The sequence below is a fragment of the Oncorhynchus kisutch genome, linkage group LG17 (assembly GCF_002021735.2).
Source record: "Oncorhynchus kisutch isolate 150728-3 linkage group LG17, Okis_V2, whole genome shotgun sequence".
Taxonomy (NCBI): domain Eukaryota; kingdom Metazoa; phylum Chordata; class Actinopteri; order Salmoniformes; family Salmonidae; genus Oncorhynchus; species Oncorhynchus kisutch.
The window spans coordinates 59,242,063-59,257,499 of NC_034190.2; the positions used below are offsets into that span (position 1 = coordinate 59,242,063).

The 15,437-nt window shown below is 41.8% G+C and overlaps 1 protein-coding gene and 1 long non-coding RNA gene across 2 annotated transcripts; both read left to right on the plus strand.

Moving 5' to 3' along the window:
* Positions 1 to 2,159: 2,159 nt before the first annotated feature.
* Positions 2,160 to 10,274, plus strand: gss (glutathione synthetase). The gene is made up of 12 exons (XM_020506359.2): positions 2,160 to 2,315; positions 2,596 to 2,740; positions 5,680 to 5,901; positions 7,444 to 7,583; positions 7,755 to 7,871; positions 8,047 to 8,127; positions 8,306 to 8,383; positions 8,558 to 8,624; positions 8,746 to 8,940; positions 9,066 to 9,147; positions 9,254 to 9,443; positions 9,675 to 10,274. Exons 2-12 carry the CDS (start codon positions 2,606 to 2,608, stop codon positions 9,796 to 9,798), a joined length of 1,431 nt encoding a protein of 476 aa, XP_020361948.1. The 5' UTR covers positions 2,160 to 2,315; positions 2,596 to 2,605; the 3' UTR covers positions 9,799 to 10,274.
* Positions 10,275 to 14,750: 4,476 nt separating this feature from the next.
* On the plus strand, positions 14,751 to 15,433 carry LOC116352852 (uncharacterized). The gene is made up of 3 exons (XR_004203668.1): positions 14,751 to 15,082; positions 15,174 to 15,241; positions 15,357 to 15,433. It is a non-coding gene; the product is annotated as an uncharacterized LOC116352852 (long non-coding RNA).
* The last annotated feature ends 4 nt before the right edge of the window (positions 15,434 to 15,437 follow it).

The window sequence follows — 15,437 nt, forward strand, 5'->3', positions numbered from 1 at the left end:
AACCACAATGTGAGGGAAATCAGGTCCTCCGGTATCCTGGTGCCCAGACGGTGGTTCTCATTCTTAACCAGGAGATGGTGTGGTTATGACGTTGAAGCCACGGGATGCTGAGGATGACTATGTGCGTGGGTGCAGTGATGATGAGGAAGGGAAAGCTTTCCTGGTGCATAGGTCCCACAGTGAGGGTGAGTGATGCTGTGATGTGTGTGACATTCCCGGATCCCAGTGGTCGACCATCCAACACTTGAACCGGAAATGGAGTGGAGAGCAGATGTGAGGGGATGTTCAGTGAGGAGGCAAGGGCCTGGTCAATGAAATTCCCTGCGGCACCGAATTCCACTAGAGCAGCAGATACAGCCAGCTAGTGATATGGATACTAGAAAGGGTTTGACAGAAAATGAGGATGTCGAATACCCAGGAAACGGATGATCACGGGACCATCCCTCTGCTCTTGTGGACCCCGGTTTGGGACATATCAGACACTGCAGAAGCTTGTGCCCCTCCTGTCCATAATAGGGACAGAGCGCCAGCTGTCTCTGACGGTGTCACTCAGCCGTGGGGATTTGGGTGGGCCCATACCAACATGGTTTCAGGCTCTGACTCAGATTGGTTAATGAAGGAGGGAGAGAGGGGATGGTGTACCAACGCTCCCACAGAAGGTTATCCAGACGGATGGCCATCACAATAAGTACGTCCAAGGAGAGGGTGTCCTCTCGGCACGCCAACTCAGTCTGGATTTCCTCTTGCAACACCAAGACTGGTGTTTTGCGGGTACTATTTAATGAAGCTGCCAATTGAGGACTTGTGAGGCATCTGTTTCTCAAACTAGACACTCTAATGTACTTGACCTCTTGCTCAGTTGTGCACCGGGGCCTCCCACTCCTCTTTCTATTTTGGTTAGGGCCATTTTGCGCTGTTCTGTGAAGGGAGTAGTACACAGCGTTGTGCGAGATCTCCAGTTTCTTGGCAATTTCTCGCATGGAATAGCCTTTATTTCTCGGAACAAGAATAGACTGACGAGTTTCATAAAGTGCTGGCCATTTTGAGCCTGTAATCGAAACCACAAATGCTGATGCTCCAGATACTCAACTAGTCTAAAGAAGGCCAGTTTTATTGCTTCTTTATCAGCACAACAGTTTTCAGCTGTGCTAACATAATTGAAAAAAGGGTTTTCTAGTTAGCAATTAGCCTTTTAAAATGATAAACTTGGATTAGCTAACACAACGTGCCATTGGAACACAGGAGTGATGGTTGCTGATAATGGGCCTCTACGCCTATGTAGATATTCCATAAAAAATCTGCCGTTTCCAGCTACAATAGTCATATACAACATTAACAATGTCTACACTGTATTTCTGATCAATTTGATGTTATTTTAATGTACAAAAAAAGTGATTTTCTTTCAAAAACAGGGACATTTTTAAGTGACTCCAAACTTTTGAACTGTAGTGTAAGTTGGGGTGGCAACTGCAGAGATTGTATTTGTATTTGGGTATACGGGATTTGACTACAGAAGAGTTACAGGGTGTGTTGAGTTGTGGTGTCCTGCCCTCCCAGGCTGTTGGCATGGTACAGGAGCAGATATGGTCAAAGTAGTGGACTGGGGTAGTGGGTTTTTAATGAGTGTAGGGTTAGTTGGAATTATTGTACTTTTTATTTTATTTTTCTATTTTATTTTTAAAATAATTTTATTAGCATTAATGTTATTATCCAAAATATTGCTATTTCGAAAACAAACCATAGAAAGTTGGTTGCAATTTCAGTTAAATCCACCAGAAAAGACAGAACAAATAATACAACAAATATTGTGGTTCAACTCAAATATACTAAATTGATTTTTTTTTTTAAACATTATTTATCACAAAAATCTTTGTAAATTATATCATAAAATAGGACTGGTGGAGTTATGTCACACATGCAGCTAACAAAAATATATGGAAATGTTTGCTCTACCCACAATTACAACCAAATAATTGCAGCATTACCGCAAAATTGAAGAGGCAAGTGGAAGGGGGAAAAAGTAAGGAACTTGTCTGTCGGTCCTGCATTAAGGAGACGAAAACATTGGGCAGGATTTTGACCTTAGCTATCGCTGGTCCACACTCCAGTCCAGTTGGTGGCGGTAATGTACCTTAAAGTTGGTTGCCAACTGCCATATAAAACCCACAGAAGAATATGTTTTCACGGTAGTGAGTTTTGAAGAGAACGCCCCCAAGTCCATGTTTATCTGTGGTGTTCATTCTTGAAGGGAAAAACATCTGGGGTTGCCATTCCAGAGCACATCATCTGAGCATAATCGGCGTATAGAAGGACAGGTTTGTCATTTAAAATGTGGTGGTGCATTTAGGTTGATAGCAAGCCAAAGTGTATGTGGATGCTGCTGGTAGCTAACGTTAACTTAACTAGCTAGCTACAGTGTCTTGCTAACTTTAGTATGTAACGTTACAGCTCTGTATCAGCCCAATGTCCCGTCAGAATCCAGTTGCGGTCGAGGCTAATCTCAATGGGAATCCCTGTCTAAATAAAGGTTAAATCAATAATCTGCTTTGTCATGGTTACAATGCAAATACGTTATGTTGGTCTCACCTTGCACAGGTGAACTGCAATGGCTGCCAAAGGGATACCAGAGGATGTGTTGATGGATAATGATCTTATAAAGGACTTAGTGGATGTGGCAAAAGACTCAGCCCTTCTAAACGGAGTGTTGATGCGGACTAAAGAGACACCCAACTCATCAGAGGTAAACCTTATTCTGCTTGATTTGGCCAAACCGTTTAGACACACTGACCTGTTGTTTGATATGACTATAGAATTCTCTACTATAAGATGGCGAAAATCACCTGTTTTGGTTAATTTAATTCAAAGGAGAAGTGGGAGAAGGAGAAACTGGGCAGCCATTGGAGCTAAACTGTTCAAAAAAGGGAGTTTGTAATGCCCAGCCATGCCAGGAATTCTCTCTTTTGAGCCTATGTTGTAGGACTGGATTTGTGGAAATCCAGGGGCGCAACTTTCACCGCGGGCGGGGGGGAGGATATGCATGACGTTGCATTTTTGTACCCGCCCTCTCCCCAGTTTTGTGCTTTAGGAACATGCAGACACCTCCGAGTGGTCGGGTAGGCTGTTTGGAGTGGTTATCTGACTGGTAACCTCCACTTCTAAAACCAAAGTTGCGCCCCTGTGGGAATATATTCTGTCTCAGTGGTCATGTTACATGTTTTTCTGTTTATTTTTCACTATACCAAGTATCTAATCTACCATCTTAAATGTTCAGAGAACAGAATGCCAAGACAGTTAATGCAATTCAATTGCTTACCTGTACATTGTACATGTCAATCTGTTGTGATAATCAGAGAAATCCCAATAACATCAAGTTTGTAAATTGATTCTAGGTTGCGCTCTGGTCGTTTGTAAATTCAGGGTGTTGTCAGATTGTCCTGTTGTAAATTCGGAGCGTTCAGAGCGCGCCGAGGATTAGGGTTGATCCTAGCGTTCTGACCTCGGTGGCAATCTAGCACTGGGGCTGGGACTTTCCAGGTACCTCACGATCATGATATATAGGGCTCCCGAGTGGCGCAGCGGTGTAAGGCACTGCTAGAGGTGTCACTACAGACACCCTGGTTCAAATCCAGGCAGTATCACTACCGGCTGTGATCGGGAGTCCCATAGGGTGGCGCACAATTGGCCCTGCGCCGTCCGGGTTTGACCGGTTTAGGTCGTCATTGTAAATAAGAATTTGTTCTTAACTGATTTGCCGAGTTAAATAAAGGTTACTTTTTAACAAAATGTTATTAAACAAAGTTTGGACACACACCTACTCATTCCAGGTTTTTTTTGTTATTTTTACTTTTATCTACATTGTAGAATAATAGTGAAGACATCAAAACTATGAAATAGTTTGCACACTCTTGACATTCTCTCAACCAGCTTCATGAGGAATGCATTTCAATTAACAGGTGTGCATTAAAAGTTAATTTGTGGAATTTCTTTCCTTAATGCGTTTGAGCCAATCATTCGTGTTGTGACAAGGTATGGGTGGTATACAGAAGATAACCCTATTTGGTAAAAGACCAAGTCCTTATTATGGCAAGAACAGCTCAAATAAGCAAAGAGAAATGACAGTCCGTTAAGACATGGTCAGTCAATACGGAAAATCTGAACTTTGAAAGTTCCTTCAAGTGCAGTCGCAAAAACCATGAAGCGCTATGATGAAACTGGCTCTCATGAGGACCGCCACAGGAAAGAAAGACCCAGAGTTACCTCTGCTGCAGAGGATAAGTTCATTAGAGTTACCAGCCTCAGAAATTACAGCCCAAATAAATGCTTCATGTAACAGACACATCTCAACATCAACTGTTCAGATGAGACTGCGTGAATCAGGCATTCATGGTCGAATTGCTTCAAAGAAACCACTACTAAAGGACACCAATAAGAAGAAAAGACTTGCTTGGGCCAAGAAACACAAGTAATGGACATTTATACTGGTGGAAATCTGTCTTTTTCTCGGAGTCCAAATGTGCGTGTCTTTGTGAGACTTAGAGTAGGTGAACAGATGATATGCGCATGTGTGGTTCCCACCGTAAAGCATAGAGGAGGTAGTGTGGGGGTGCTTTGCTGGTGACACTGTCTGTGATTTATTTAGAATGGCTACCACTGCAGCAATAAGCCATCCCATCTGGTTTGTGCTCAGTGGGACTATTGTTTTTCAACAGGACAATGACCAAGCACACCTCCAGGCTGTGTAAGGGCTATTTGACCAAGAAGGAGAGTGATGGAGTGCTGCATCAGATGACCTGGCCTCCACAATCACCCGACCTCAACCCAATTGAGAGAGTTTGGGATGACTAGTGAAGGAAATGCAGCCAACAAGTGCTCAGCATATGTGGAAGACTGGAAAATCATTCCAGGTAATGCTGGTTAAGAGAATGCCAAGAGTATGCAAACTGTCAAGGCAAATGGTGGCTACTTTGAAGAATCTCAAATATAAAATATATTTTGTTTAACACTTTCTTGGTTACTACACGTGTTATTTCATAGTTTTGATGTCTTCACTATTACTCTACAATGTAGAAAATAATGAAAATAAAAACCCTTGAATGAGTAGGTGTGTCCTAACTTTTGACTGGTACTGTATATGGCTATTCTCATGATTATATATGTTTTCTGAATTGATACTGTGATTTTATAGCAATTTGGTGTTCCAAACATTGCTCACTATATCTGCAGCAGAGTTTTTGATCAGTCGTAGAAATAAGTGCTGAAAACATATTGACTCACTATTTTTTTTAAATTCCATAGTTTTGGCAAAAGTACAGCCGATTTAGCGCATGCTAACGCTACCTAGCAAATCGAAACTTGGAGTCAAAGTATCGCTATATCATCCAAAATAATATAAGCTTGCTATTTTGTGTCTGGAAGAAGCTTTAACACCTCACTTTGAACATTTTACTTGCCCTAGCAGAGCTGGTTAGGCTGTTTTCATGTTATCTAGAGCGTTGGTGACTAACTGGGTTACTGGCAACAATTGAATTCAGTTTCTTTGCCGATGTTTACATATCTGCCATAACAAGAGTTTAGGGCTTTCGCAAACTCCTCAATTATTCTGCACTCTGCCACTCTCACATCAGTGTAGATTGCCATGGGGAATTTACAAAGGCACCCTTATTGTGTGTTTGGTTTCAGGTGGTGACCTATGCACCGTTCACACTTTTCCCCTCGCCAGTGCCCAAGGATACCTTCCACCAGGCTCTAGCAGTACAAACGCACTACAACCGACTGGTGGACAAGATCAGCCAGGACTCAAGCTTCCTGGAGGAGGCTCTATCCACCACCATCAAAGTGGATGATTTCACTGGGAGGTTGTTCAATATATACAGACATGTTTTACAGGAAGGCAAGACCCAGGTAGGGTATTATTGCTTTCGAACAAATCAAATGTTATTGGTCACACACATTTTTTGCAGGTGTTGCAAAATTATTGTGTTCCTAGCTCCATCAGTGCAGTAATATCTAACAATACACACATCTAAAAGTAAAATTATGGAATAAAAATATATATAAATATTAGGATGAGTGGCAGTGACTAAAATACAGTAGAATAGAATATAGTATGTACATGAGATCAGATTTTATTGGTCATACACATGGTTAGCAGATGTTATTGCGAGTGTAGTGAAATGCTTGTGCTTCTAGTTCCGACAGTGCAGTAATATCTAACGATTCTAAAACGACTACCTAATACACACATCTAAAGGGATGGAATAAGAATATGTACATATACATATATGGATGAGCGATGGCTGAGCGGCATAGGCAAGATGCAGTAGATGGTATAAAATACAGTATATACATAGGAGATGAGTAATAGATGATATGTAAACATTATTAAAGTGGCCAATGCTTTTGAGTCTGTATGTAGGCAGCAGCCTCTCTGTGTTAGTGACGGCTGTTTAACAGTCTGATGGCCTTGAGACAGAAGCTGTTTTTCAGTCTCTCGGTCCCAGCTTTGATGCACGTCTACTGACCTTGCCTTCTGGATGATAGCGGGGTGAACAGACCTTGGCTCGGGTGGTTAATGTCCTTGATGATCTTTTTGTCTTTTTGGCCTTCCTGTCACATTGGGTGCTGTAGGTGTCCTGGAGGTCAGGCAGTGTGCCACCGGTTATGTGTTGGGCAGACCACACCACCCTCTGGAGAGCCCGGTTGCGGGTGGTGCAGTTGCCGTACCAGGTGGTGATGCAGCCCAACAAGCTGCTCTCAATTGTGCATCTGTAAAAGCTTGTGAGGGTCGTAGGGGCCAAATTTCATCAGCTTCCTGAGGTTGAAGAGGCGCTGTTGCGCCACCTTCGCCACACTGTGTGGACCATTTCAGATTGTCAGTGATGTGTACGCCAAGGAACTTGAATCTTTCCACCTTCTCCACTGCATTCTCGTCGATGTGGATAGTGGCGTGCTCCCTCTTCTGTTTCGTGAAGTCCATAATCAGATCCTTTGTTTTGTTGAGGGAGAAGTTATGTTCCTGGCACCACTCTGCCAGGGCCCTCACCTCCTCCCTGTAGTCTGTCTCGTCGTTGTTGGTAATCAGGCCTACTACTGTTGTCAACTGCAAACTTGATGATTGAGTTGGAGGTGTGCGTGGCCATGCACTCATATGGGTGAACAGGGAGTACAGGTGCACTCATGGGTGAACAGGGAGTACACGAGGGGGCTGAGCACGCACCCTTGTGGTGCCCCCTGTGTTGAGGGTCAGTGAAGTCCAGGACCCAGTTGCACAGGGTGGGGTTCAGACTCAGGGCCCTGAGCTTAATGATGAGCTTGGAGGGTACTATAGTGTTGAAGGCTGAGCAATATCAGATGCTATGTTGGAATGCATTTCAAGTTGCAATAATCAAATACATTTAGGTGGAGGTCAAAGACCTTGCTCATTTATTCATTGTACATTTCCAGTCCATAGTTTTGGGTCTGAATCGCTCAGACTACATGCTGGACCAGAATGGAGATGGGAGTGCCTCCCTGAAGCAGATCGAGATCAATACCATTGCTGCCAGTTTTGGTGGTCTTGCCTCACACACGCCAAACGTCCACCGGTATGTGAACCACAACAATACTGCTGGTTTTCCCTGCTGAAGGTTTTTATTCTCCTGCTGTAAAAGATACAGGACGATGGGAAAGGGAATTGGAGAAGTATGTTTGGTTTGAAGACAAAGTTGTAAAAAATTGAATGCCCTGTGAATGACCCTGTCTGTCTGCATCAATAGACACATCCTGAAGGTGGCTGGTCGGTTGGAGGATAGCAAGCGTATCCTAGACAATAACCCTTCTGCAGGTCTGGCAAAGGGCTTAGCTAAGGCCTGGGAACTCTATGGCTCAGAAAGGTGGGTTTCTTGGTTAGGATTCAGATGTGTGATGCATTTGAGATCTGTCAGTTTGTACAAAGAAAAAAAGAGGATACGTAAAACTAGGACGTTTTGTTGGTTGTCTATGTCAGTAACAGAACACAAAGTAGATACCACTGCTGAGCTTTTAATATGGGTAATTCTGTCATTAAAGGGCAGTAGTCTTGTATCTGGTTGAAGAGCTCCAAAGAAACATCTTCGACCATCGATATGTGGAGAATGAGCTATGGAAGAGGTAAGGTAAAGAAGAGATAATCAACTCTGACGCAATCATCCGATTTTTTTTTTTATCCTGTTGATGATGCTGTGATGGAGCCTCTTACTGCCACTTTTGTAGCCAGGTAGATAAATGTAGTTGACTACCATTGGTATATCAAAATGGCGCGACATAAAATAGTTCTGCTTGTTTTCAGAAATATTCCTGTTATACGAAGACAGTTTGAAGATGTAGCTAAGACTGGATTCCTTGATCAGGATAAGAGGCTGTTTGTGTAAGTGTTACTTTAAACGGAAAAGTTTATTACGGTCATTTGCGTGCTCAACATATACTAATGTTTTGATTTTGTAACATCTGTTACTGATAAAGACTGTCAAACATTGCCTTACTTTCAATGTAATGCCATGCTCATTGTTTCAATTAAAAAATAAAACATATTTTGTTGCAGAGATGGACGGGAGGTTGCTATTGTGTATTTCCGCAATGGGTACATGCCACAGAACTACACAGAACAGGTTTGAACACAATCATCTTCATTTTTTTCTTCACGTTCTCAGAGTTTTGCTGTGGTTGTGTCATCTTGAAACTGATGCAATCACTTATTATCATGACAATGTGTATGATTTTTTTTTGTAGAACTGGGAGGCTCGTCTCATGATGGAGCGCTCTATGGCTGTGAAATGTCCAGATATCAGTACCCACCTGGCTGGCACTAAGAAGGTCCAACAGGAACTGGCCAGACCGGGTGTTCTGGAGAGGTTCTTTCCTGGTGAACCTGACGTTGTGGACCAGATCCGGGCAACCTTTGCTGGGCTGTATACTCTAGACATGGTAAGAGAACAAAACCGGGCTCTTTGGACTCTTGATAATGTTTGCGTACATATCTCTTTCTTTATAAAGCCTTTCCTAGCAGTTTGCTTTTCTGCTTCAACTTTCTTATTCAATCTTATTAACAGGGACCAGAAGGTGACAAGACTGTGGCTATGGCTTTGGCAAAACCAGACCAGTTTGTCCTGAAGCCACAGAGGGAAGGTGGGGGTAAGAGGACCTCAGCTCTTTACTTCACATCTCTCGTGACCCTGACCTCTAACCTTATCATGCTGTGGCCTGTCTGCTAAAGTGTAGATTTTCTCTACTCCTGTAGGCAACAACCTCTATGGAGCTGAGATCTGTCAGGTACTGGAGGGTGTGAAGCAGAGCACAGAGAGGATGGCCTATATTCTGATGGACAAGGTTCAGCCCCGCCCTGTACACAACTATCTCCTGAGACTGGGGACGCCACTCAAACTCAGCACCTGCCTAAGTGAGCTGGGTGTATTTGGGGCCTACGTCAGGTACAGTCAAAAAGACCCTTCTGTATACATTCCTGTCTTGACAACTTCATAGAAATTGTATATGTGAGTTGAAATGAAGTATACTGTAATTGGAAGTGGTTTACATTTTGGCCCACTGAAAACTATTGCGTCAAGATGTGGTGATAACAATGTACTCCTGCAGAGTAATGAAGATGCATTTTGTCTCCTCTCTGAATGGTTGTGTGTGTCATGATTTCTGTATCCACATAGGCATGGGCAAGACATGGTGCTGAATGAGTGTGCTGGACATCTGCTGAGGACCAAAAGTGATGAACACTCTGATGGCGGTGTGGCTGCTGGAGTGGCAGTGCTAGACAATCCACTCCTCGTCTGACCGACACTGCCCTCTGTCACATTAATAGTGAAACTGCACAGAAAGATGGAAGTAAGAAAAGTTAAACACACAAGTGCTCTTCTTTGACTGCAGAGAAAATTGCTGCTCCCCATCTATTTTAGATGTTTATTTGATACTTTTACTGTAGAATCAAATGTGTGCTCTTAGAGCTTGTGCAGATCAGGAATGAGCCTGATGGACGAAGAATAGCTGTGTGCGGACACTATGAAGTCTTACTGGCGCAATACATTTCTATCACTGCTCGGTAGACTTAAACAGCCAAGAAATGAATGGAAACTGAAAATACAGAACTCTGATTATTTCACACCAAAAACTGTAGTATTCCAGATGTTGAATTGGAGAAACTGTTTTAATCGGGAAAGAAGAGAACCATTGTGAGGTAATATCCCTAGAGTAAATAATAGTATTAAGATTGTTTATGGGAATAATAGTAATAAATTGTTTTATTACTTTCAGACTTTTGTTTTTTTGTATTTATTTTAATATGCATTCATGATATACAGATGGGATTTGATGCAGTGGGTTTCTATATTGGCATTCGACAGATGGATAAAGGTATCTGACAGATACAATTCAGTTCCATTTTATGAACACCAGATGGGACATGGGAAAATAATGTATGTGATTTGCATATTCATGGGGGTGTTACTTACTGTGCCTCAGTTGGTAAAGTATGGCGATTGCAACACCAGTACAGTAGGTTAGAGTCCCAGGACCACCCGTATGTAAAATGCATGCACACATGACTAAGTTGCCAAGGATAAAAGCGTTTTCTAAATGGCATATATTATTACCTAAGCTATAAGGGTTATGGCCCAGGTTCATCATCATTTTGCATTCTCAAACACTTGGATGTCATGACAAACAGTAAACTAGTCAAACTGCTGCTTGGATTAATTGTATGGCAGAGCTACGGTATTCATAGACCGAAACCTTAAGAGCACCTAAAATGATTAGTGTCTACCATGGATTCAATGGCTTGCTCAACCATTCACTGAGGATTATATAACACATCTGCCATTAAGAGAATATCTTTACTTCGGGAAAAATGGATTGGTGTTCATGTGTTGCCTACAGACTATACTTTATGTACCTAGATCATTTAAAAAAAATCTATAATAATTAATAGAACTGCTATGGTGGTCCGGTGTGGCTCTGTTGGTAGTGCCAGGTTTGATTCCCATGGGGGACCAGTACGAACAAATATGAACATGTATGCACTCATTACTGTAACTAGCTCTGGATAAGAGCGTCTGCTAAATGACTGAAATGTAAAATGACATTTTTTTCATAATTCAAACGAGGGGATACAAAGAACAAAACAGTCACAGATAATACTCTAGAATAACATTTCACTTTCCCCCAGCTCATACACTTTAACACAGTTGAGTGGTCCAGATCTAAATCTTTTCAGGGTACATCTACCCCTGTGCCAAATTTGGTGCTTTTATGTACAATTGAGTCAAATTTTGCAGCTCAGCCATCCCACTAACATCTTGAACACAGGTGAACTGCAATGGCTACCAGTCCGAGTGGGGTTCCAGAGGAGGTGTTGCTGAACACTGAACTTCATAAGGACTTAGTGGAAGAAGCTAAAGACTTTGCCCTTCAAAATCTTATCAGAGTCTTGATAAGGACTAAAGAGACCCCCAACTCATCTGAGGGAAAGAGTGCATCCCCTACTATAGAAAGATCTTTTTTTTTATATAAAAAATAAATATATTTAACCTTTAATAAAACTAGGCAAGTACATAATACGATCTAATCAAATCTAATTTGATTGGTCACATACACATGGTTAGCAGATGTTAATGCGAGTGTAGCGGAATGCTTGTACTTCTAGTTCCAACCATGCAGTAATATCTAACAAGTAATCTAACAATTTCACAACAACAAAGGAATGAACAAGAATATGTACATATAAATATATGGATGAGTGATGGCCGAACGGCATAGGCAAGATGCAGTAGATGGTATAGAGTACAGTATATACATATGAGATGAGTAATGTAGGGTATGTAAACATAAAGTGACATTGTTTAAAGTGACTAGTGATACATTTATTACATTCCATTTTTAATTATTAAAGTGGCTAGAGATTTGAGTCAGTATGTTGGCAGCAGCCACTCAATGTTAGTGATGGCTGTTTAACAGCCTGATGGCCTTGAGATAGAAGCTGTTTTTCAGTCTCTCGGTCCCTGCTTTGATGCACCTGTACTGACCTCGCCTTCTGGATGATAGCGGGGTGAACAGGCAGTGGCTCGGGTGGTTGTCCTTGATTATATTTTTGGCCTTCCTGTGACATCGGGTGGTGTAAGTGTCCTTGTGGGCGGAGCAGTTGCCGTACCAGGCAGTGATACAGCCCGACAGGATGCTCTCGATTTGTGCATCTGTAAAAGTTTGTGAGTGTTTTTGGTGACAAGCCACATTTCTTCAGCCTCCTGAGGTTGAAGAGGCGCTGCTGCGCCGCCTTCACCACACTCTGTGTGGGTGGACCATTTTCAGTTTGTCCGTGATGTGTACGCCGAGGAACTAAAAATGTTCCACCTTCTCCACCACTGTCCCGTCGAGTTGAGAAGTAGCAGGTCAGCCATTGGACCTATGCTGGTGTGCTTAGCCATGAGAGGAATGTTGTCTGATTGAGTTAGTGGGAATCTATTCTGTCTTGGTAGCACGGATGTGTAAATGTAATTTTTTTAAATCTAGACTTAATGGTCCAGTGTAGCTGTTTTAAAAAAAATGTATATCTCAGTGTCAAATAATTTCAATTAAGTACCTTACTGTGATTGTTTTCAACTAAAGTGGTAAAAAAAGAAAATCTCAAACATTTCGCTCTGGCTGTCTGGGAGTGGTCTGATTGGGGAGGGGAAAACTAGCTGTTATTAGCAGGGAGGTTTGGAACCCTCTCTCTTTTTTTGGTCTATTAACTAATTTCTTGCTTGATGATGTCATCAGACAGGCCAAAACTACATACATTTTCAAACAGCTCTTACGCCGCAAAGGCATTATAATATTTTAAAATTTCAGTGTTATTCCAACATCATAGTGTGAAAATGCACTGAGTATACTAAAGAAGACCTGTGTTTCCCATGACATAGACTATCCAGATGAAAGCTATGATCCCTTATTGATGTCCCCTGTTAAATCCAATTCAATCAGTATAGATCAAAGGGGTGTAGACCGGTTAATTATTGAAGGAGGTTTAAGCCTTGAGACATGGATTGTGTGAGTGCCATTCAGAGGGTGAATAGCAAAACAAAAGATTGAGCTTTTGAACAGGGTATGGTAGTACAATAGGTGCACCGGTTTGTGTTAAGAACTGCAAAAGAACGTTAGGAAGGTGTTCCTAATGTTTAGTAAATTCAGTGTATATAAAACACATGGAAATCATGTTTTCGACTACAATTAAATTCTTAGGATAGAATGGGAATCTGGGATTGGTACAGTTGTTTTTGGAATTAATTAAATATAACCATTGATTCTAAAATGATATATTTTTAATGTCTCACTCACCCCATCAGATCCCTAAATATATGCTTGCTTTATGCCATTATTTGTAAACAATATATTTGTAAACACACTGTATTAACATGGCTATATCATTTTGATCTCATGGATGGTCAGTCCTTGAATTTTTTTGAGGGTGGTTGTATTTCTCCAGCGCTGTCCCTCAGCTGTTTACCAAAAAAAAGTGGTGGGTTGACGGCTTTTTTGTTTGAATTACCGGACAAAATGCAAGTGTCCATCCAGATCAGGGCTCTCCAACCCTGTTCCTGGAGAGCTACCATCCTGCAGGTTTTCACGCCAACCTTAATCTAGCACACCTGATTCTAATAATTAGTTGGTTGATAAGTTGAACCAGGTGAGTTACAACTGGGGCTGGAGCGAAAACATACAGGAAGGTAGCTCTCCGGGAACACAGTTGGCGAGCCCTGATCTAGATATTGCCCCTGGGTCACCTTTGCATCTCAGGACCGAATTAGCTCACTAAGCATTTACCGTTTAGCTTTCACCACACTAGCATGCTACACAATAACAGTTGAGACTATCACATGTCTAGAACTTTGTCTGTTTGCCGGCATACATACTATTTTGAATGTGTCCATTTTTATCTAAATTGAACAAATAGTCATCAGAGCTGCTGTTAATTTTGTCTGGGTTCAGGTGGTGACCTATGCACCGTTCACACTTTTCCCCTCGCCGGTGCCCAAGGATACCTTCCACCAGCCTCTAGCAGTACAAACGCACTACAACCGACTGGTGGACAAGATCAGCCAGGCTGGAGAACGTTCTAACCCGGTTATACAGAGAGCTGTATGACCAAGCAGAAAAGACTAGTGCAATAGAGGGATTGTAGCCAATTTATTTTAACAGCACTATCAAAGTGGACGATTTCACTGGCAGTTTATTCAACATACACAGACATGGCATACAAGAGGGGAGGACCCAGGTAGGTTTTGTAGTTTTAATGAACCTTTTACTGCATTGGGTTAAATCAGGGTCACACAGTGTTTCTTGGTAGTCTTGAAACAAAAGTATACACCTCACACACATGGTTATGGGTTTAAAAAAAATACACCTGTACCATGTCAGAGTTCAAATGTATTATTATTTTGAGTTTGCATCCCAATATTACAGTTTATATACATCACAGAAGATAGAAATACAACAAAACTGCTTGACATAGAAACACTTGGCTTTTCGGTTGGTTTTTGAAATAATGTTTATTAATTATGAAAAATATGAATAACATGAGGTCACTAGGTCGTTTACTGCAGGAAAGGGCGACAGGGCAATTCCACCACTTTTCACTGGGGAGGACCCAGCTAGGGTGTTGTAGTTCTATTGAAATGTTAATGAACTATATCAGATATTATGAACATTTGTATTCATCTAATTTAGGAACAATTAAGATAGGATGTTCACACTACTTTCTGAAAAATGTCCATAGTTTTGGATCTGAATCGCTCAGACGACATGCTGGACCAGAATGGCTCCCTGAAACAGATCGAGATCAACACCGTGTTTCTCCACGCACACCAGACGTCCACCGGGATGTTCACACAACTAGTTATCAAGTTATTTCTTGAAATATCCCCTGTGGAGTATTCTTTCTAAATAAGGCCTATTATTATTTCATCATTAGGCACATTCTGAAGAGGCCTGGTCAGCTGGATGAAAGCAAGCATGTCCTAGACGACAACCATTCTGCAAGTCTGGCAAAGGGACTAGCTAAAGCTTGGGACCTCTACGGCTCGGAGAGGTGGGTGTCATAAGGTTTTCACATCACTTCAAATGTAAATGATTCAAGCTCCAACTGGCAAGGTTAACCATCTAACTTTCATTCACTGCAGGGCAGTGGTCCTGTTTCTGGTTGAAGCATTTTTGGCCATAGATATATTGAGAATGAGCTATGGAACAGGTAAGTTTGATTGGATTCCTTGGTGCTTATTAGTCAAGTGAATTATTATCTGTTCTCGCACAATGAAGTCATGAGTGTCCACATAGTGAGTGTCCACAAAATGTTTTTTTTGCAGACAAATTCCTGTTATATGAAGACGGTTTGACGATGTATCGAAGATGGGATTCCTTGATGAAAACGAGGCGATTTGTGTACG